Genomic DNA, 21,933 nt, shown 5'->3' with positions numbered 1-21,933 from the left:
TGGCGCAGGAGCAGCCTCGGTAACTAGTCTGAAATCTGCACAGTCTGCCTATCACCATCTGCTGGAGAAAAGTACTGAGTAGCTAAGGCTGCATGGTGCTGTTAAGTGGCGAATCATACAGAACTATTGTAGGTAGAATAGAAATGTTTTAATAAAATAAAATAAATTTCTCTCCATCCACTGGTTGATGGACACAACTCCCCAGGTTCTGGACAGGTCTGGTGAGGACTCTAAGGAAATAAGATTTGCCTATTTTTAGGATGCATTACTGGGGGGCATAGGGAGAGAGAAGGTTGTGGAACATGGTGGCCAATATCACCAACACATAGCTAAGCAGCAGACATGCAAGAGGCCTTTGAACAACCAGTTGCTATAGATCACGGAGTCTAGGAGGGCAGGGATGAAAAAAGGAGAACAGGAAAACATGTGTAGGCAGAATTATTCCATTAATGAGAAAAATATTAAAAGAAAACAATGATTAAAAAATATCCTCACTCTGCAATCCGGACAGCAAAGGCCAACTTCTGTCCTTCAGGAACAAGAACACCCCCAGGTTTCCTCTCAAGGCGATGAAGTCGCACCTCATCCCGGAGTTTCTTCCGAGAATGACGTACAAATGTCTCAAGACGCTTAAAATGGATTTGCTTCCCCTTCTGTAGCTAAAGAAGAAAATGTCTAGTTAGTACGAACAACAACAGATAACATTTACATGTGAGATTATGTCACTTCACAAACATAATTAGAAAAAAACGCTCTTCCAACAACTAGAGAGGCAGTCCCAAAATGTAAATTTTTTAGGAAACCTCAGCTTAGAACACAGTATTACACCACTGGGTGATACGATCATATTTTCCCATCATAAGGCTTGAAATTCCCTCCTGCCCTTTCCCTCCTCGAGCTCCAGTCTCCCCAGTTACATCTCTCACTCAAACTACAGTTCTCTCGCCCTCTAACTACCAGCAAGACCTCTCATTCTCCCTCCCCCCAACTACACACCCCCAACCTCTCATTTCTCTTCCTCCCCCAGCTATCATTCTCTCACCCTCCCCATGGCACACACCTTGCCCTGCAACTTCCCCACAGCACATTCACCTTGACCTGCCTCCCCTTACCTTTCTTATGGCACACACCTTGCTTCCCCCCCCCCCCCATCAAGGCATACTCATCTTGCTCTACCCCCTCCTCACTTTGCTCTGCCCTCTTATCCACCCACAAAGCACACTCATCTTGTTCTGCCCTCTTCCCCCTCCCTCCCTCCCTTCCTCAATGCACACCTACCTTACTCTACCCTCCCCTCACCAAGGCACAATTCCTAGCATTGGGTCTTTCCCCCTCCCCTGCAATAATCAAATGGCAAGAATGGGAGGAAGTGAACCACTGCACATCAAATCATTTCCTCCTCCTCTGCTGGCTTAAATCCAATTGTGTATGTGAACCAATGTGAGGGATTTATTTCCTCCTCCTTCTTCTGTGTGATTGCTGCAGGGGCTGGGGAGAGACACCCAATGTTGGCAGCTTCACAGAATTCTGCACAGCATAGTAACATCGTCCATGAGGGCAGATAAAGACTTGTATGGTCCATCCAGTCTGCCCAAGAAGATAAGATTGTGGATATCGCATCATATCGAGTTTATCACCTCTCGCTTAGACTACTGCAATTTGCTTCTCACAGGTCTCACACTGAACTATCTTTCTCCCCTTCAACCTGTTCAAAATGCTGCTGCAAGCCATCGGGCGGATTGGGGAAGCGCAAAAGTGCAGTGAAGAGAAAGCGCTCCTAACGATGTCAAACTCGAAGCCTAAAACAACTGATTTAGTGGCATTTGCATATCGCCAACGGGAGCCGGCACCAGACATGAAGGCAGGCGAAAAGGAGATGGGGGAGAGCGCCACGCAGCCACGGTCAGTAGAAAATGGCAGAGAGGAAAGAGATGACAGCGAGCACGAGGAACAACAGGACAAATGGGAACAGTTTCGAATATGGTTCCAGGATAAAATCAGACATTAAGGAGATGCGCCAAGACTTTGCTCTGCTGGCTGGAGACTTGAGAGGGGAAGTGACGGAGCTGGGGAACCGAGTTAATGAAACAGAGGCGGGATTGGAAGAGCATGCGGAAACTGTAAGCACGCTTGAAAAACAAATGACGGAACATCAATCGGAGGTGAAGTTTCTCACAGAGAAGGTGGAAGACCTTGAAAATCGGAGTAGGCGATCGAATATCAGGATTCGAGGCCTACCGGAACTTCCGGAGTTCACTAATTGTGAACAGGTGGTACAGGAATTGGCAGCGCATCTCCTCTCCACATCAGAGCACACAGTCGCTCCAGCTACTATCCGGATAGAATGTGCGCATCGGGCACTAGGATCCCGCAGGGCTAATGTGCCTAAAGATATAGTGGCGTGCTTCTCCGAGTATAAAGTTAAAGGAGGAAGTGATGCGCAAAGCAAGAGCAATCAGCCCTATCCCATTGAGCTCTTTCAAGACCTGTCAGCCACGACTCTGAGGCGAAGAGGGGCACTGCGCCCGTTAACTGAGCGGCTAAGGGCATAAGGCATCAAATATAAATGGCAGCACCCGTTTGCGTTGGCATTCTATAAGGAGGGTAACAACATCGGGTGGTATCGATGGATGAGGCCCAGGAGTTTTTAGGGCCGGAGGCGTCTGCAGAACCCTCCCAATCTCGAGCTGCAGCTACCTCCTCCAAGACTAACAAATCAAAATGGCAGTGAGTGTCGCAGGGGCGAGGACACCTGAGAAGACAAGCGTCAGGGCGCTTAATAGCAGCAGATAAAGGCTTCTGAGCTAGCGCTCCCCAATGGAATACAAACAGGTGGATTACAGCTATGAAAATGGCTATCGATGGACACTTTCAGCAATGGACAGATGGCCAGACGAACTTAGCAGGCTGGTAATATATTTGGCAATTTGAGCCAGTCCTCCAAGGAACATGACTCCATGGGAGAATGGAGCATGTTATTTTTGGTCATTGGGTGGGGGGGGAGGGGGTAATGGAAGGAATAGGTGGTGGCTGTATAAGCTGAATTTATGTTGGATATGGGGGATAAAAAGTTTAATTGTATAACACCCTCTGCCCCAGCTATAGACGGGTCTGAAAAGGAATTGCCAGCACAGCCTAGAGAAATGCTGGAGATGCAGCCATCTATAAGGCAAGCAGCCCCGGTTCCCACTGCCTCTGTACCCATAACATTAGGAGAGGCAGCTCAGTGTGATCTGGGAACTTACCCTAATCCCCCTAAAAGAGCAGCAATGCAGGTGCCTATTAATTATCCCAACACAGATGAGGGCAATAGTATGAGGACAAGGGCATGTGGGTTCCTGAATCTTACAGGATTATGGGGACCCTTAGTGATGGTAAGTATGTAGAATAGTGGGTGAAAGAGGAAGGTAAATAAGGAGGGAGATGAAGATGATGGGAGTGAGGAAGATGAAGAGGAGGAGCAGCAGGACAGGGTCGGGGAACAGAGTGGTAATCAGGGACAAGAAAGTAATGAGTCAGAACTGGTAGAGAGACCTGCAGATCCTGCTGGCATTACTAAATGATTCAGGAGCACCCTTTAGTATCCCAAATTATCAGTACCAGCTGTTAATGTTTTTTTGTGACTTTGCATATGTTATTGACGTTTTGGCTAAACGCATGCCTTATTGGCCGTAAACTCCCCTTGAATATTGGGTTAAATGATTTGTATAATACCTCAGACATTATGTAAGACATTATGTGTGCCCCCCTTTTTTTTTAATATTAGGAAAAACACTACAGGAAACAGTTTGTTTTGTGAAGTTTAAATATTGGTTACACCTTTGAACTGAAGCAGTAGGAGAATTCCTCTTTGTTCTGTTTACCTTTGTGCAGCCCATATGTATTTTGAGACTTTGTTGTAAAAGTTTCTTTTATTAGTGACAGGGACAGGATTTGCTCTGCCCCCCTGAACAGCTAAACAGTGTGTCTTAGTCAAATCTGCTGTTTATTTGATGTCACTTTGTCCCTTTGTGTATACGGTTTCTAGATAAAATTTTGTTTCATGATAGGCTTAAGGATTCTTAAGTGTCACTTTCAGAATGTATTTAAGCTATTAGGAAATTAATTGGTCCACATTCCAGTATGATTAAGTTTGTTTTTGCAAGATTGATAGAAAATATGTGGTTCCATCCCTTTTATAGGGAGTTTTTTTAGTTTTAAAATTAGACTAACAGGATAAAAGAATTAATTGGTACTAAGCGCTTTCCTAAAAACAAATTAAGTTCTGTAGAGTTTTGCATATAGCAAGCAGCCCTGCCACTTATATGTTAAAAGAGTGTTAAATGCCAACAGAGCTGGGAAACTGGAAAGGTTTATGCTACATTTCAGCTAAATTTTGTATTTATTGTTGCCTCTGTCAGGCAGGTTTTGTGTCTTTTACTGGTACCTACCTTGTTAAAGTTTATTATTTGTGTGCAGAGGCATCTGGTATCCTATGATAAAAAGTTTCTGACTACAGACAGAGGTACTTAAAAAAAAAAAAAAAACTAAGGGGAACCCACTGAATAATTTGTTGCTCAGTCATCAGACTTGTGCGGCTTGTTTTTTTATTTCTGATTCACAGGGATTTTTTGCATACTGCTGTTCATATACTAACTTTGGAAGAAATGGTGGTTTCCCCCTGTTTGATCAGAGAAAGTATGAAGAAATCTGTGAATGAGTGTCTTAAGAATGAAATAGCCATAACAGTGGAGATATGTGACTATAATTAGAGGCATATTTTCAAAGCACTTAGCCTTCCAAAGTTCCATAGAAACCTAAGGCTAAGGCTAAGTGCTTTGAAAATATGCCTCCTTGTGAATTAATTTCCGAGTCTTTTTTCTCTTTCAGACTTCAAATTACAAATTTAGGAGTTTTTTTTATGGAATCAGGGTTTCATTCATAATTGCCATCCAGATAATTTTAATATAAAGAAATATTTTCTGTCTTTTAATTTTATTTGAATGCGCTCCAAAGAGCTTCTCTTACCAGCTACAGAGGTAAAAGATTCTCTAAAGAGCATTTAAGACCATTTAAAAATGTACCTTTTCTATTTCTGGAATGGCTATGCTATGCATTTGTTCATTTGTGCACATATGAGCTCACAAAAACTGTCTTGGTATCCACCTGGATACCATACCTAATTTTTATTTTGTATAAAGCGAATGCTACATACCTGTAGAAGGTATTCTCCGAGGACAGCAGGCTGATTGTTCTCACTGATGGGTGACGTCCACGGCAGCCCCTCCAATCGGAAACTTCACTAGCACAGGCCTTTGCTAGTCCTCGCGCGTCCATGCGTGGCCGTCTTCCCGCCCGAACCGGCTCGTGTTCGTCAGTCCCATATGTAGCAAGACAAAACAAGGGAAGACAAAACTCCAAAGGGGAGGCGGGCGGGTTTGTGAGAACAATCAGCCTGCTGTCCTCGGAGAATACCTTCTACAGGTATGTAGCATTCGCTTTCTCCGAGGACAAGCAGGCTGCTTGTTCTCACTGATGGGGTATCCCTAGCCCCCAGGCTCACTCAAAACAACAAACATGGTCAATTGGGCCTCGCAACGGCGAGGACATAACTGAGATTGACCTAACAATTTTTCAACTAACTGAGAGTGTAGCCTGGAACAGAATAAAACATGGGCCTGGGGGGGGGGGGGGTGGAGTTGGATCCTAAACCCCGAACAGATTCTGAAGCACTGACTGCCCAAACTGACTGTCGCATCGGGTATCCTGCTGCAGGCAGTAATGAGATGTGAATGTGTGGACAGATGACCACGTCGCAGCTTTGCAAATCTCTTCAATAGTGGCTGACTTCAAGTGGGCTACCGATGCTGCCATGGCTCTAACATTATGAGCCGTGACATGACCCTCAAGAGCCAGCCCAGCCTGGGCGTAAGTGAAGGAAATGCAATCAGCTAGCCAATTGGATATGGTGCGTTTCCCCACAGCCACTCCCCTCCTGTTGGGATCAAAAGAAACAAACAATTGGGCGGACTCTCTGTTGGGCTGTGTCCGCTCCAGATAGAAGGCCAATGCTCTCTTGCAGTCCAATGTGTGCAGCTGACGTTCAGCAGGGCAGGAATGAGGACGGGGAAAGAATGTTGCGTATGCCTTGTAGCGCTATAGAAATGCTAAATAGTAATAGTAGTAGTAGTAATGTTGGCAAGACAATTGACTGGTTCAGATGGAACTCCGACACAACCTTTGGCAAGAACTTAGGGTGAGTGCGGAGGACTACTCTGTTATGATGAAATTTGGTGTAAGGGGCCTGGGCTACCAGGGCCTGAAGCTCACTGACTCTATGAGCTGAAGTAACTGCCACCAAGAAAATAACCTTCCAGGTCAAGAACTTCAGATGGCAGGAGTTCAGTGGCTCAAAAGGAGGTTTCATCAGCTGGGTGAGAACGACATTGAGATCCCATGACACTGTAGGAGGTTTGACAGGGGGCTTTGACAAAAGCAAACCTCTCATGAAGCAAACAACTAAAGGCTGTCCTGAGATCGGCTTACCTTCCACACGGTAATGGTAAGCACTGATTGCACTAAGGTGAACCCTTACAGAGTTGGTCTTGAGACCAGACTCAGACAAGTGCAGAAGGTATTCAAGCAGGGTCTGTGTAGGACAAGAGTGAGGATCTAGGGCCTTGCTGTCACACCAGACGGCAAACCTCCTCCATAGAAAGAAGTAACTCCTCTTAGTGGAATCTTTCCTGGAAGCAAGCAAGATGCGGGAGACACCCTCTGACAGACCCAAAGAGGCAAAGTCTACGCTCTCAACATCCAGGCCGTGAGAGCCAGAGACTGGAGGTTGGGATGCAGAAGCGCCCCTTCGTCCTGTGTGATGAGGGTCGGAAAACACTCCAAGCTCCACGGTTCTTCGGAGGACAACTCCAGAAGAAGAGGGAACCAGATCTGACGCGGCCAAAAAGGAGCAATCAGAATCATGGTGCCTCGGTCTTGCTTGAGTTTCAACAAAGTCTTCCCCACCAGAGGTATGGGAGGATAAGCATACAGCAGACCCTCCCCCCAGTCCAGGAGGAAGGCATCCGATGCCAGTCTGCCGTGGGCCTGAAGCCTGGAACAGAACTGAGGGACTTTGTGGTTGGCTCGAGATGCAAAGAGATCTACCAAGGGGGTGCCCCACACCTGGAAGATCTGGCGCACTACTCGGGAATTGAGCGACCACTCGTGAGGTTGCATAATCCTGCTCAATCTGTCGGCCAGACTGTTGTTTACGCCTGCCAGATATGTGGCTTGGAGCACCATGCCGTGACGGCGAGCCCAGAGCCACATGCTGACGGCTTCCTGACACAGGGGGCGAGATCCGGTGCCCCCCTGCTTGTTGATGTAATACATGGCAACCTGGTTGTCTGTCTGAATTTGGACAATTTGGTGGGACAGCCGATCTCTGAAAGCCTTCAGAGCGTTCCAGACCGCTCGCAACTCCAGAAGATTGATCTGCAGATCGGGTTCCTGGAGGGACCAGCTTCCCTGGGTGTGAAGCCCATCGACATGAGCTCCCCACCCCAGGAGAGACGCATCTGTAGTCAGCACTTTTTGTGGCTGAGGAATTTGGAAAGGACGTCCCAGAGTCAAATTGGACCAAATCGTCCACCAATACAGGGATTTGAGAAAACTCGTGGACAGGTGGATCACGTCTTCTAGATCCCCAGCAGCCTGAAACCACTGGGAAGCTAGGGTCCATTGAGCAGATCTCATGTGAAGGCGGGCCATGTGGCCCAGCAATCTCAACATCTGCCGAGCTGTGATCTGCTGGGACGCTCACACCCGCGAGACGAGGGACAACAAGTTGTTGGCTCTCGCCTCTGGGAGATAGGCACGAGCCGTCCGAGAATCCAGCAGAGCTCCTATGAATTCTAGTCTCTGCACTGGGAGAAGATGGGACTTTGGATAATTTATCACAAACCCCAGGAGCTCCAGGAGGCGAATAGTCATCTGCATGGACTGTACAGCTCCTGCCTCGGATGTGTTCTTCACCAGCCAATCGTCGAGATATGGGAACACGTGTACCCCCAGCCTGCGAAGTGCCACTGCTACTACAGCCAAGCACTTCGTGAACACTCTGGGCGCAGAGGCGAGCCCAAAGGGTAGCACACAGTACTTGAAGTGACGTGTGCCCAGCTGAAATCGCAGATACTGTCTGTGAGCTGGCAGTATCGGGATGTGCGTGTAGGCGTCCTTCAAGTCCAGAGAGCATAGCCAATCGTTTTCCTGAATCATGGGGAGAAGGGTGCACTGGGAAAGCATCCTGAACTTTTCCTTGACCAGATATTTGTTCAGGGCCCTTAGGTCTAGGATGGGACGCATCCCCCCTGTTTTCTTTTCCACAAGTACCTGGAATAGAATCCCAGCCCTTCCTGTCCGGATGGCACGGGCTCGACCGCATTGGCGTTGAGAAGGGCGGAGAGTTCCTCTGCAAGTACCTGCTTGTGCTGGAAGCTGTAAGACTGAGCTCCCGGTGGACAATTTGGAGGTTTTGAGGCCAAATTGAGGGTGTATCCTTGCCGGACTATTTGAAGAACCCACTGATCGGAGGTTATGAGAGGCCACCTTTGGTGAAAACCTTTCAACCTCCCTCCGACCGGCAGATCGCCTGGCACTGACACTTGGATGTCGGCTATGCTCTGCTGGAGCCAGTCAAAAGCTCGTCCCTTGCTTTTGCTGGGGAGCCGAGGGGCCTTGCTGAGGCGCACGCTGCTGACGAGAGCGAGCGCGCTGGGGCTTAGCCTGGGCCGCAGGCTGTCGAGAAGGAGGATTGTACCTACGCTTACCAGAAGAGTAGGGAACAGTCTTCCTTCCCCCATAAAAACGTCTACCTGTGGAGGTAGAAGCTGAAGGCTGCCGGCGGGAGAACTTGTCGAAAGCGGTATCCCGCTGGTGGAGCTGCTCTACCACCTGTTCGACCTTCTCTCCAAAAATATTATCCGCACGGCAAGGCGAGTCCGCAATCCGCTGCTGGATCCTATTCTCCAGGTCGGAGGCACGCAGCCATGAGAGTCTGCGCATCACCACACCTTGAGCAGCGGCCCTGGACGCAACATCAAAGATGTCATACACCCCTCTGGCCAGGAATTTTCTGCACGCCTTCAGCTGCCTGACCACCTCCTGAAATGGCTTGGCTTGCTCAGGAGGGAGCTTGTCCACCAAGCCCGCCAACTGCCGCACATTGTTCCGCATGTGTATGCTCGTGTAGAGCTGGTAAGACTGAATTTTGGGCACGAGCATAGAGGAATGGTAGGCCTTCCTCCCAAAGGAGTCTAAGGTTCTAGAGTCTTTGCCCGGGGGCGCCGAAGCTTGCTCTCTAGAACTCTTAGCCTTCTTTAGGGCCAAATCCACAACATCAGGACATGATGCATGGGTACTGTGGACGCTTCCTTAGGTGGAGAAGGATAGTCCAGGAGCTCAAACATTTCAGCCCTGGGCTCGTCCTCCACAACCACCAGGAAAGGGATGGCCGTAGACATCTCCCGGACAAAGGCCGCGAAAGACAGACTCTCGGGAGGAGAAAGTTGCCTTTCAGGGGAGGGAGTGGGATCAGAAGGAAGGCCATCAGACTCCTCGTCAGAGAAATATCTGATGTCCTCCTCCTCCTCCCACGAGGCCTCACCATCGGTATCAGACACAAGTTCACGAACCTGTGTCTGAAGCCGTGCCCGGCTCGACTCCGTGGAACCACGGCCACGGTGGGAGCGTCGAGAGGTAGACTCCCTCGCCCGCACCAGCGAAGCTCCCTCCGCCGATGTCGTCGGGGAGCCTTCCTGGGAGGCGACCACAGTCGGTACCGCAAGCGGCACCGATGTCGGAGACCTCACCCCGGGCAAGGGGCCAGCCGGCGCCTCACTCGACGGTACCGGTGGCGCAAGCACCCCCGGTACCGGAGGGGAAGGGCGCAACAGCTCTCCCAGGATCTCTGGGAGAATGGCCCGAAGACTCTCGTGCAGGGCGGCTGTGGAGAAAGACATGGAAGCCGATGCAGGAGTCGGAGTCTGTTCCGGGCATGGAGGCTGTTCCGGGCTGTCCAAGGTGGAGCGCATCGACACCTCCTGAACAGAGGGTGAGCGGTCCTCCCGGTGCCGATGCCTGCTGGGTGCCGACTCCCTCGGCGACCCAGAGCTCTCGGTACCGACGCGGGAAGGAGACCGGTGTCGATGCTTCTTTGACTTTTTCAAACGAAGCATGTCACAGGAGCTTCCCGGTACCGACGAGGAGGACGTAGAATCCAGCCGTCGCTTCCTCGGGGCCGAGGCCGAAGGTCGGTCTCGGGGGGGCAGTACCGCAGGAGCCCTCAGGGTAGGGGGAGACCCACCCGAAGGCATCAGCACTAGTGGAGGTCCCGGTACCACCGACGCAGCCTTCCGATGTCTCGGCCCCGACGATGCAGAGGGTCGATGCCTCGATGCAATCGATACAGTCGTGGCCGAGGGCGGAGGTCTTGACGCTGTCGACGTTGACGCACTCGATGCTCCCGGTGCCGATGCCGACGAAGAGCCCGAGAACAAAACGTTCCACTGGGCCAATCTCGCTACCTGAGTCCTTTTCTGTAAAAGGGCGCAAAGACTACAGGCCTGCGGGCGGTGCCCAGCCCCCAGACACTGAAGACACGACATGTGCCTATCAGTGAGCGAGATTACCCGGGCGCACTGGGTGCACTTCTTGAAGCCGCTGGGAGACTTCGATGACATGGGCGGAAAAATCATGCCGGCGAAATCAAAACTCGTAACTGCGGTAAGGCACCAAAAAGAGGGGGAGAAAAAAACTCGACCCGAGGCCTCAAAGGGGCCTACCCCGAAACGAAAGAAAACTTATCGGGGCCAAAAACTAGAAATACGGGGAAGGGAAAAAGACCGTAAGGTCCTTCTCCGAAATCCCTTTATTTATTTTTTTAAGAGCAAAAAAGTCAAAAGACGCGCGAGGGTCAACTTAAGGGGCACGAACGGCGCAAACACGACCGTACCAAGCGCGGACAAAAGAAGACTGACGAACACGAGCCGGTTCGGCCGGGAAGACGGCCGTGCATGGGCGCGCGAGGACTAGCAAAGGCCTTTGCTAGTGAAGTTTCCGATTGGAGGGGCTGCCGTGGACGTCACCCATCAGTGAGAACAATCAGCCTGCTTGTCCTCGGAGAAAACTGTGTTTACTTGCAGATTAAGTCCACTCCCGAATCCAACAAGACAGATCTGATATATGGCCTCCTCAAACTTTGTCTTTTGTCTGTTTGTGTGTGTGTTTTGTGGGACCCATCAGATACATTCAGTATAAGTGACATTTCTGATCTTTTAATTTTGTGGGTAGCACAATCAGTATATAGAAATAGTTTCTCTCCTGAGTACATATTGGTTGCGTGTGAAATTTAACAAAAGTGTTCTCTACTAATGCCCCACTAAACTCATTAACTACTTGTGTTCTGTCACTAATCAACAGTTTTAGTGAACACAGGCAGGGTGTAATATTTTCTTTCCCACACTCTGCACAGAAAAGGCCTCTCCCTTTCCAAAGTATACCTGTATCTGATACTACCTTTTACCTGGAGGATATCTTTGCCCCACCTTTTCTCAATCTGTCTCCAAGAATACTGATGGTGTCTCTTTATTTCTCAATAATACCCAGAACCAGAATTGCCATTGGTGCCAATTTGTCCCTACCAACTTGCGGATCAGGCCTACCTGAGAAACCACCGATCCCGCCTATGAACTAGCCTTGATTTAAGAGTCCACTGAAAGTCTGCAAGTCCACACCTTTTGCTGTCCAGAACTCTGATGCTTGCTACTACCTTTCCACGCTGCACAGCCTGCACCAGACTGATCTTACGCTTTGAACATCTATACGCTACTCCTGCAGAATGTTATTTGCTCTTTGTGGACTTAATGGACTTATTCAAATTATCATTGCCCTTTTGTATTACATCTAATGTGAGAAAAAAATGCAAGTTATCCTGGGGGCTCGTCCCTCTACCCCTGTCATGTATTCTCACCTTTATCTTTCCCTTTGCTATCCTTTTTGTTGCCCTACTTTTGGAGAAAAAAAATGACCTGTATATCCCATGCCTGGCCAGTTCTGCACATCTCTCTGATTGTGTGGGCTGTGCACCCTTAGTGCCTAGTTCTAATTTGGCTATCCCCCTGTCTCCTAGTCCATCTCTAGTAATTTAACTTGGTTTCTCTCTACAGATGTTTTTCCTACTTACATTCTATCTCATGTCATAGTGGTTCTGTGTATGAACATGCTCAGTTCTGGTCTTCCTTTAATTTGTTCTCTTTTGCTTCTTTTTTTGATCCAACTACCCCCACTCTTTTCTGCTTTACCAACTATGGTTTGGGCCCTGCTCTGGGCAATACTGATACTTCTGTCTGTCTGATGCACCTTCTTCCTAATGGTACGTGGCAGTCCCAGCCATCTCTTAATCACTCTGCTTTCTTTTCCAGTTATCTAGACCCCCCTCACTGCCTGCTTGGCAGCCTCTAATATGCACAATGTCCATACTGGTAACCCCTGGCCTTTCTATGGTCCAATACTGGAGGCCTGCTCTATACCTCCTCCAGCAGTCCTTGCACTTTATTCTGTAGATTCTGGAATGAATGCACATCTGTTGCATTGTCTATGTAGCTAATGCACACGCTAGGTTATGATCCCCATCTCCCCTTCCCGGAGGGATTAGAGGCTTTAGTGGGCCACTATTGGGTTTGTGGTTCTTGGGCCTACCAGGCCTTACCCCCGAAATGGAAAGGTACTTGCTATTTGGCCCAACTCCTTCCGTTTGTTTCATACACCAAGATTAATCCAATTCCTGTTCATGCCAGAGTGCGCAGATACATTCCTTCAGCTATGCCCTCCGCTGAGGATAGGAAAGTATCCCTTACCCTTGAACAAGTATGTAAACACTACTTCCCCATTGTCTAAACAAGTTCATGATGTAATTTCTCCCACAGCCTGGCTGCCATTTGGACCCTGAATGTACTGCTGAATATGGTGCAGCTATTAGGCATTTGCAGGCTGTGGTAGAAATCAATGCGCACCAGAGTAAGGCCTTTCTGGCTTTTCAAACCCAAATTAATGAGTGGAGGAGTGGCCTAGTGGTTAGGGTGGTGGACTTTGGTCCTGGGGAACTGAGGAACTGAGTTCGATTCCCGGCACAGGCAGCTCCTTGTGACTCTGGGCAAGTCACTTAACCCTCCATTGCCCCATGTAAGCCGCATTGAGCCTGCCATGAGTGGGAAAGCGCGGGGTACAAAAAAAAAAAATATATATATATATCATTCAATATGTTACTGACACACACTTCATGGTAGATCTGCTCCTTGTGCACACGGGGAGTCGTATGTGGCGTGATTAATTCTTCCACATGTTGTACCCTTTTTAATTTTAAGTCTGAGATTGTAGTTAATGCTGTACAAGACATGTTAGCTGTTACTCATATTGGTGCAGACACTTACAAGGGCCTATTAGACATGTCCGGGTGGGATATTTTCACCTCTTGGTTCTCTAATTTATGTGGTATGTAGGCGGATTTCCCAGATAATAAATTACCTGAAACAAGGTTTTCCAACAGAACTATCCGCAAGCAAAATATTCTGTTCTCTGTCTAGGGGAAGAGGGAAAACCTTGGCTATGGCCCTACATGCCACTATTTCGGTCAGAGAGAGAGCTGAGAAATCAGGCTGATATATATATTAGCTTTATTATGGATAATATAAAAAAAATATACAAAATAGAAATTTGGCAAAGCTTTGGCTGAACAAAAATACTGGCAGTAATTCTTACAACTATATTCTCACACTACCCACATTTCTTACTGGTTGCTAGGTAAACTTGCACAACTGATTAGAATGCAATAACTATGTTACGAGGTAGTATGGTAATTAGCAGCTTCTTTCCCGCTCAAGGTTATGACTAACACCAGCCTTATGCTCAGGTAATCACCACTCGCTAACCCAGACTAATAGGAGATAGATCACTGTGTCTCTCACCAGGCAACCTCCGGGGACGCCTCTCACGAGTAGCACAGGTTACTTCCCAGACTCAAGCTGAGAGATCAACGAGTCTTCGTCAGAGCCACGACCGGCACTCTGCAGCAGTCAGCAAAGGCACAGGTCACCTTGTAGGTAGCTGAACCACACGGTACTCTTCAATCAGTTGGTGGACCTTCTTAGGTCACTGGTCTTCTTTCCACCTCCACCTTCTTCCAAGGATTCCGACTAACTAACTCCCCAACTCTTCCCGTTCTTCCAGCGCCTCTCGGTCAGGTGATACCAATTATCCTCTTGTACCGTCCTGTGCATGGGCAAGAAGAGTTCTTGTTTTTTTTTTCTTTGTGACCTTGGAAATGGTAACTTCTGGTGCCATGCATGCCTCCCTTCTCATCATCTCCGAGATAGAAGGGGAATAATTGGAGCACAGAGTGTCCTTAGCTTCAGCAAGCCTTGCAAGGTGGGAGGAGGTACTACAGACTACATATACTAGAACAATATGGTCTAGGAATTACAAATACTTGCTTAAACCTTCTCTAGCGCAAACTGTAAATGAAAATGGGTATAAAATGTTATACTGGTGGTATTACACCCCTGAAAGGTTGCAAAAGATGTACCCGGGAATTTCTGGCCAATGTTGGCGGGAGTGTGGCCACAGGGAGACATTCTTCCATATCTGGTGGGAGTGTCCCAAAGTGAAAATATACTGGACTAAAGTTGTGGAGGAGTGGTCTAGTGGTTTGGATGGTGGACTTTGGTCCTGGGGAACTGAGTTCAATTCCCACTTCAGGCACAGGCAGCTCCTTGTGACTCTAGGCAAGTCACTTAACCCTCCATTGCCCCAGGTACAAATAAGTACCTGTATACAATATGTAAGCCGCATTGAGCCTGCCATGAGTGGGAAAGCGCGGGGTACAAATGTAACAAAAAATAAAATAAAATACAGTATTGCAGCAGACTTACCCGTTTGGGGCAGAGCACTGTCTTCTCCATTTCCGGCCTGCTTCAATACCAAGCTGGCGCCACAGGCTGGCAACCCAGTACTTTGTTGCAGCGAAATTAGCACTGGCACACGCGTGGAAGCAATTAGAACCGCAAGAAATGCGTATGGTGACACAGAAAGTTGACTTCCTACACCAAATGTCGAAATTAACAGCGGAGAGGCTCCATGATGTCTTTCACTAAAGTCTGGCAGTTATATGAACAGATACATGATCAAGAATAACTACCACCGGGATAGGGCGGAAGGGGAGGGATGGGGTCCAGGGAGGGGTTCATAATACGTATGTCAATTCTTTCTGGAGTGTAGTGACAGGTTATGATATGGTGTAAGTGAATTTGACTTGTTTTCTTGCTTTCAATAAAAAATTACCCCAAAAAAAACGCTGCTGCACGACTTATATTCCGCCAATGTCGCTATGCTCATATTAGCCCTCTCAAGTCACTTCATTGGCTCCCTATCCATTTCCACATACACTTCAAACTCCTCTTATTGACTTACAAGTGCATTCACTCTGCTGCTCCTCAGTACCTCAGCAAAGGAGTAGAGGCTGGCCAAAGGACAATCCAACACAGGAGGTGGTGCTTTAAAAGATGCTTTATTCGCTACTTGGACATAAAGGACCCGACATAGTCTGTATTTCGGCGTTAAAGAAGGCCTACCTCAGGGGTCACAATAGTGTTCAGAAATGGACACCAAGCAACAAACAGAGTCACGGAGTGATCAGTTCAGAGAAAATGCTGAACAAACAGATGTGCTTTTCTCCAAACTGATCATAAGCCAAAAGATGCTAAGAAAAGCACAATGGACCTAACCAACTACCGCCCAGTAGCGGACATATCACCCCCATGGATAACTGAATGTGGAGTTCCCAAAGATTCCCCCCTATCACCAACTCTCTTCAACCTAATGATGATACCTTTAGCCAAACTTTTAGCCAATCAAAACCTTAATCCCTACATATATGCTGACGATGTCACGATTTACATCCCATTCAAACATGATCTAAACGAAATCACCAACGAGATCAACCAAAGCCTCCAAATCATGCACTCCTGGGCGGATGCATTCCAGCTAAAACTCAACGCAGAGAAAACACAATGTCTTGTACTCACCTCACAACACAGCAAAAACAACTACTCCACCATAACCACACCATACTGTTCTCTCCCCATCGCACAAAATCTAAAAATTCTTGGAGTTACCATTGACCGAAACCTCACACTCGATGCTCACGTGAAGAACACAACGAAAAAGATGTTCCACTCTATGTGGAAACTCAAAAGAGTAAAACCTTTCTTCCCAAGATATATCTTCCGTACCCTAGTGCAGTCAATGGTAATAAGTCACCTGCGACTACTGTAACGCACTATACGCTGGCTGCAAAGAACAGACTATCAAAAAACTCCAAACAGCCCAGAATACCGCCGCCAGATTCATATTTCGAAAAAGTCAATATGAAAGTGCAAAACCCCTAAGAGAGAAACTTCACTGGCTCCCACTCAAGGAACGCGTTGCGTTCAAGATATGCACGATTGTACACAAAATCATCCACGCAGACCCCCCAATCTACATGCTAAACCTCGTGGACTTGCCTCCCAGAAACGCCATAAGACCATCCCGCAAATTTCTCAATCTGCATTTCCCCAGCTGTAAAGGACTAAAATACAAGTTGATACATGCCACCACCTTCTCATGAACACGCAGTTGTGGAATGCACTACCTACAGCCCTGAAAGCTATTGACGAAATAACCAACTTCCGCAAAGCTTTGAAGACACATCTCTTCAACAAGGCCTACAAAGAGAACCCATAGCCTTACAAAATTACCTCACCAACCCACCCAGTTATTAAAGTCCACCTTCTATCCTGCCTAACACCTTCCTTTTTCCTCCCTCACTTAATCTTTGTACATTACTAATTGTATCTGATATCATGGAATGATTATGTCATAACCAAACTCTATAAGCCACATTGAGCCTGCAAATAGGTGGGAAAATGTGGGATACAAATGCAATAAATAAAATAAGCCATTATTAAGATGGACTTGGGAAAATCCACTGCATATTCTAGGATAAGCCACATTGAGCCTGCAAATAGGTGGGAAAATGTGGGATACAAATGCAATAAATAAAATAAGCCATTATTAAGATGGACTTGGGAAAATCCACTGCATATTCTAGGATAAGCAGCATAAAATTTGCTGTTCTGGGATTTTGCCAGGTACTTGTAACCTGGATTGGCCACTACTGGAAACAGGGTACTGGGCTTGATGGACCTTTGATCTGTCCCATTATGGCAATACTTATGTAACCACTGCTGTAGACATTATAGCATGGATGCACAAGTTGAATCTGAGGGTCAGAAACAGGTCAGGTTTTAGCATGTCCTAATGAATGTTCATATGAGAGATCTGTGTGCATACTGCCTTCATTGTGTTGAAATCTCTCCTTTGCCACAGCTCCTGTAGGGCCTGATTTACCAAGACTGTTTTCTATACCATTCCCACAGGAAAAGAAAACTTGGCTTCCACTAATTAGAAAAGAAAGACGGAACTCCAAAAGACAGCCGGCCTGGTTGAAAGTGAGGTGAATGAAGCTATTAGGGCTAAAAGAAACGCCTTCAGAAAATGGAAGAAGGAACCGTCTGAAAATAACAAGAAGCAGCATAAGGAGTGTCAAAGCAAATGCAAGGCGCAGATAAAGAAGGCCAAGAGGGCTTACGGCTTTGTGTGGGGAAATCTTGCCTGACCAATTTACTTCAATTCTTTGAAGGAGTAAACAAACCCTGTCGGCGTACCTCAGGGTTCTGTTCTTGGTCCCCTCCTCTTTTCTATCTACACTTCTTCCCTTGGTTCATTAATCTCATCCCATTGCTTTTCCTACCATCTCTATGCTGATGACTCCCAAATCTACCTTTCTACCCCTGATATCTCACCTTGCATCCAAACGAAAGTTTCAGCGTGCTTGTCTGACATTGCTGTCTGGATGTCTCAACGCCACCTGAAATTAAATATGACCAAAACCGAGCTTCTCATTTTCTCCCCCAAACCCACCTCCCCACTCCCCCCGTTTTCTATTTCTGTTGATGGCTCTCTCATTCTCCCTGTCTCCTCAGCTCGAAACCTTGGGGTCATCTTTGACTCTTCTCTCTCCTTCTCTGCTCATATCCAGCAGATCGCCAAGACCTGTCGTTTCTTTCTTTACAACATCCGTAAAATCCGCCCCTTTCTTTGAGCACTCTACCAAAACCCTCGTCCACACGCTTGTCACCTCTCGTTTAGACTACTGCAATCTGCTTCTTGCTGGCCTCCCACTTAGTCACCTCTCCCCTCTCCAATCGGTTCAAAACTCTGCTGCCCGTCTCGTCTTCCGCCAGGGTCGCTTTACTCATACTACCCCTCTCCTCAAGTCGCTTCACTGGCTCCCTATTCAAACTTCTTCTACTAACCTATAAATGTACTCACTCTGCTGCTCCCCAGTATCTCTCCACACTTGTCCTTCCCTACACCCCCCTTCCTGTGCACTCCGCTCCATGGATAAATCTTTCTTATCTGTTCCCTTCTATACTACTGCCAACTCCAGACTTCACGCCTTCTGTCTCGCTGCACCCTACGCCTGGAATAAACTTCCTGAGCCCCTACGTCTTGCCCCATCCTTGGCCACCTTTAAATCTAGACTGAAAGCCCACCTCTTTAACATTGCTTTTGACTCGTAACCACTTGTAACCACTCGCCTCCACCTACCCTCCTCTCTTCCTTCCCGTTCACATTAATTGATTTGATTACTTTATTTTTTTGTCTATTAGATTGTAAGCTCTTTGAGCAGGAACTGTCTTTCTTCTATGTTTGTGCAGCGCTGCGTACGGCTTGTAGCGCTATAGAAATGCTAAATAGTAGTAGTAGTAGTAGATACAAGTACGTTCATTCAGCAGCTCCTCAGTATCTCTCCCTACACTCCTCCCTGGGAACTTTGTTCATCAGGTAAATCTCTCTTATCTGTACCCTTCTCCACCACTGCCAAATCCAGACTCTGTTCCTTTTATCATGGTGGAACATATGAGTCGGTACGTCAAGCTCTCTCTCTGACCATATTCAAATCTAGGCTAAAAGCCAACATTTTGAAGCTGCTTTTAACTCTTAACTCCTATTCACTTGTTCAGTACTCATGTCTGTTTTAATCATTCCCTAATCCCTAATTTGTCCCGTTTGTCTACAATAGATTGTAAGTTCTGTTGAGCAGAGACTGTCTCATATATGTTTAACGTACAGCACTGCGTTCGTCTAAGAGCGCTATAAAATGATAAGTAGGAGTAGTAGAAGAAATGGATTTGCTTTTTTAGATCTGCTGAGTACGTGGAACCTGAACTGGCCACTGTTGGAGATTGGGCTTAATGGACTTCAGTCCGATTCAGCATGGCTTATATTTATTAAGGCTACATTTCAATTAAAATTTTAATCGCAATTAAAGGTATGCTGTTTGTTTATTTTTGCTCCCACTGCAGCTCCTTGTGACTCTGAGCAAGTCACTTAACCCTCCACTGGCCAGATTCACAAGAAGCTGTAGTGGGAACAAAAATAAGTACATAACATACCATTAATTATGCGATCAATCGTGTGAGTAATCATGATTATAAATTTTAATTAAAATGTAGCCCTAAAAAATTAAAGAATAAAAAGTAATGGATAAGAAATACAAACTAAAAAAATCCAAAACAGCATGCAGAATAGCTATAAACAGCCTTACACTTTCCACAGTCTACTTCAGAAATGTACATTACATAAGTAATGCCACACTGGGAAAAGACCAAAGGTCCATCAAGCCCAGCATCCTGTCCATGACAGCGGCCAATCCAGGCCAAGGGCACCTGGCAAGCTTCCCAAACGTACAAACATTCTATACATGTTATTCCTGGAATTGTGGATTTTTCCCAAGTCCATTTAGTAGCGGTTTATGGACTTGTCCTTTAGGAAACCGTCTAACCCCTTTTTAAACTCTGCTAAGCTAACCGCCTTCACCACGTTCTCCGGCAATGAATTCCAGAGTTAATTACGCGTTGGGTGAAGAAAATGTTTCTCCGATTTGTTTTAAATTTACTACACTGTAGTTTCATCGCATGCCCCCTAGTCCTAGTATTTTTGGAAAGCGTGAACAGATGCTTCACATCCACCTGTTCCACTCCACTCAATATTTTATATACCTCTATCATGTCTCCCGTCAGCTGTCTGTTCTCCAAGCTAAGGCCTAATATTTATTATTAACATGAATGGAGGCAGCTCCCCACCTCTTGTTCACCCAGGGATCTTCCTGTCCCAATCTCAGCATTGCCTTCTCACAGATAGTGTGACCACATCACACACCCTCTGTTTCAGGACAGAATGATTCCTCTTTCCTAACAGTGCTCCTAAACTTTCAGCTATGCAAGTCCTGTCTCAGAGGCCAAATTACACATAAATCTTCTGGACACCCTACCTTTCTCTTTTCCAGCAGCGCCTGTCTTGCTTGAGTAGCTTTGATAGCCTGATAAGTCTTCCTCTTCTTTAGCAGGTTCTCAGGAACCAACACAATCTTTCTTCTGGATCTGCAAATAAACATCACATTGAAAGAAGGGAGCTGCTCTTTTTAGTTGCTGGGGGCTAAAGGGATTTTTAAATTACCTCCCCAAGTGGAGTGCTTAACCACAGGAAGGATTTTGAATGTAGCTCTATTTTAATTTATATTTAGCTCATGATTTTTTCAGTTGTAGCACAAGGTGAGATATGAAGGTACAGTAAGTATTTTCCCTATCCCCAGAGGGCTTACAATGTAAGCTTGTAACCAAGGCAATGAAGGACTAAGTGACTTGCCCAAGGTGACAAGGAGCCACAGTGGGATTTGAACAGGGCCTCCCCTGTTCTCGGCTGCTTGTCCTAATTACTAGGCTACAAACAAGATTTTAGACTGTGAAACGGAGTAGAAGTAGTTCGGACGGAGGAGTGGTGATTGTCTATCCAAAACTTTGTATACTTACCACCTCCTCCCATAGAAGTAAAGAAGCAGGTAGGGACTTCTGACCCTGCACCATCTCTCCTTTTGAACGGGACAATTCCCGAAAAATACCATTATTTCCTCCCAAAGATCACAATACAAATGTCTGCAAACGGATTTCAACCCATTGACTTTCTACCAGAGCTTCGTTTTTCCCGTTTACAAACATTTTACATGAATAACTCCGAGCCTCCAGCCCACTTCTCAGCCCACTTCTCACCCGGCTCGCGGCAGAAGACAGACTGCCTGGAACTAAAAACGCTGCCCTGGAGCTGACCCAACTCGCCATACTTACTCGTGTTCCTCCATCTTGCTTACGTCACCAGGACAGTGCGCAGACTCAGGACAGGAAGAATAGCACAGGTTTCACTTCCGGTGCCGCGAGAGGGTTTTCAAAGCGCAGATGAAGGAGCCAGGAGGTTTAATAGGCAGGAGTGGAAGTGAGCCTAATCTCTGTTTCCACTCTCCCGTGTAGCCGTCATATCTAGTACACTCAAAACAAAGCAAGCAAACCTATGAGCTGCTGCCAGGAGGTTTAATAGACAGGAGTGGAAGTGAGCCTATCTAGTCCACTGTAAGCAAGGAAGCCACTTTGGTTATTCTCTGTTTCCACTCCCCCTCGCAGCCATCATTGCCATTCACTCAAAACAAAGCAAGCAAACCTATGAGCTGCAGCCAGGAGGTTTAATAGACAGGAGTGGAAGTGAGCCTATCTAGCCCACTGTAAGCAAGGAAGCCAATTTGGTTATTCTCTGTTTCCACGCCTCCTCGCAGCCATCATTGCCATTCACTCAAAACAAAGAAAGCAAACCTATGAGCTGCTGAAAGGAGGTTTAATAGACAGGAGTGGAAGTGAGCCTAATCTCTGTTTCCACTCTCCCGTGTAGCCGTCATATCTAGTACACTCA

The 21,933-nt window shown here is 47.0% G+C and overlaps 1 protein-coding gene across 2 annotated transcripts in view; it reads right to left on the bottom strand.

The window, feature by feature from the left end:
• The window catches only part of RPL7L1 (ribosomal protein L7 like 1), an 82,206-nt gene extending 60,798 nt beyond the window's left edge, over positions 1-21,408 (bottom strand). For both annotated transcript variants that reach the window (XR_003941388.1, XM_030195678.1), the window contains exons 1-3: positions 21,321-21,408; positions 20,471-20,579; positions 496-659 (exon numbers count right to left, since the gene is read on the bottom strand). Coding sequence is in view for 1 of the 2 variants with exons in the window: in XM_030195678.1 (XP_030051538.1) it covers positions 496-659; positions 20,471-20,579; positions 21,321-21,334 (287 nt within the window). In the remaining variant the exon portion in view is untranslated. The remainder of the gene's footprint in view (positions 1-495; positions 660-20,470; positions 20,580-21,320) is intronic.
• Between the last annotated feature and the right edge of the window lie 525 nt (positions 21,409-21,933).

The sequence above is a fragment of the Microcaecilia unicolor genome, chromosome 3, assembly GCF_901765095.1.
Source record: "Microcaecilia unicolor chromosome 3, aMicUni1.1, whole genome shotgun sequence".
NCBI lineage: Eukaryota > Metazoa > Chordata > Amphibia > Gymnophiona > Siphonopidae > Microcaecilia > Microcaecilia unicolor.
This window is presented reverse-complemented; position numbering and strand designations above follow the sequence as displayed.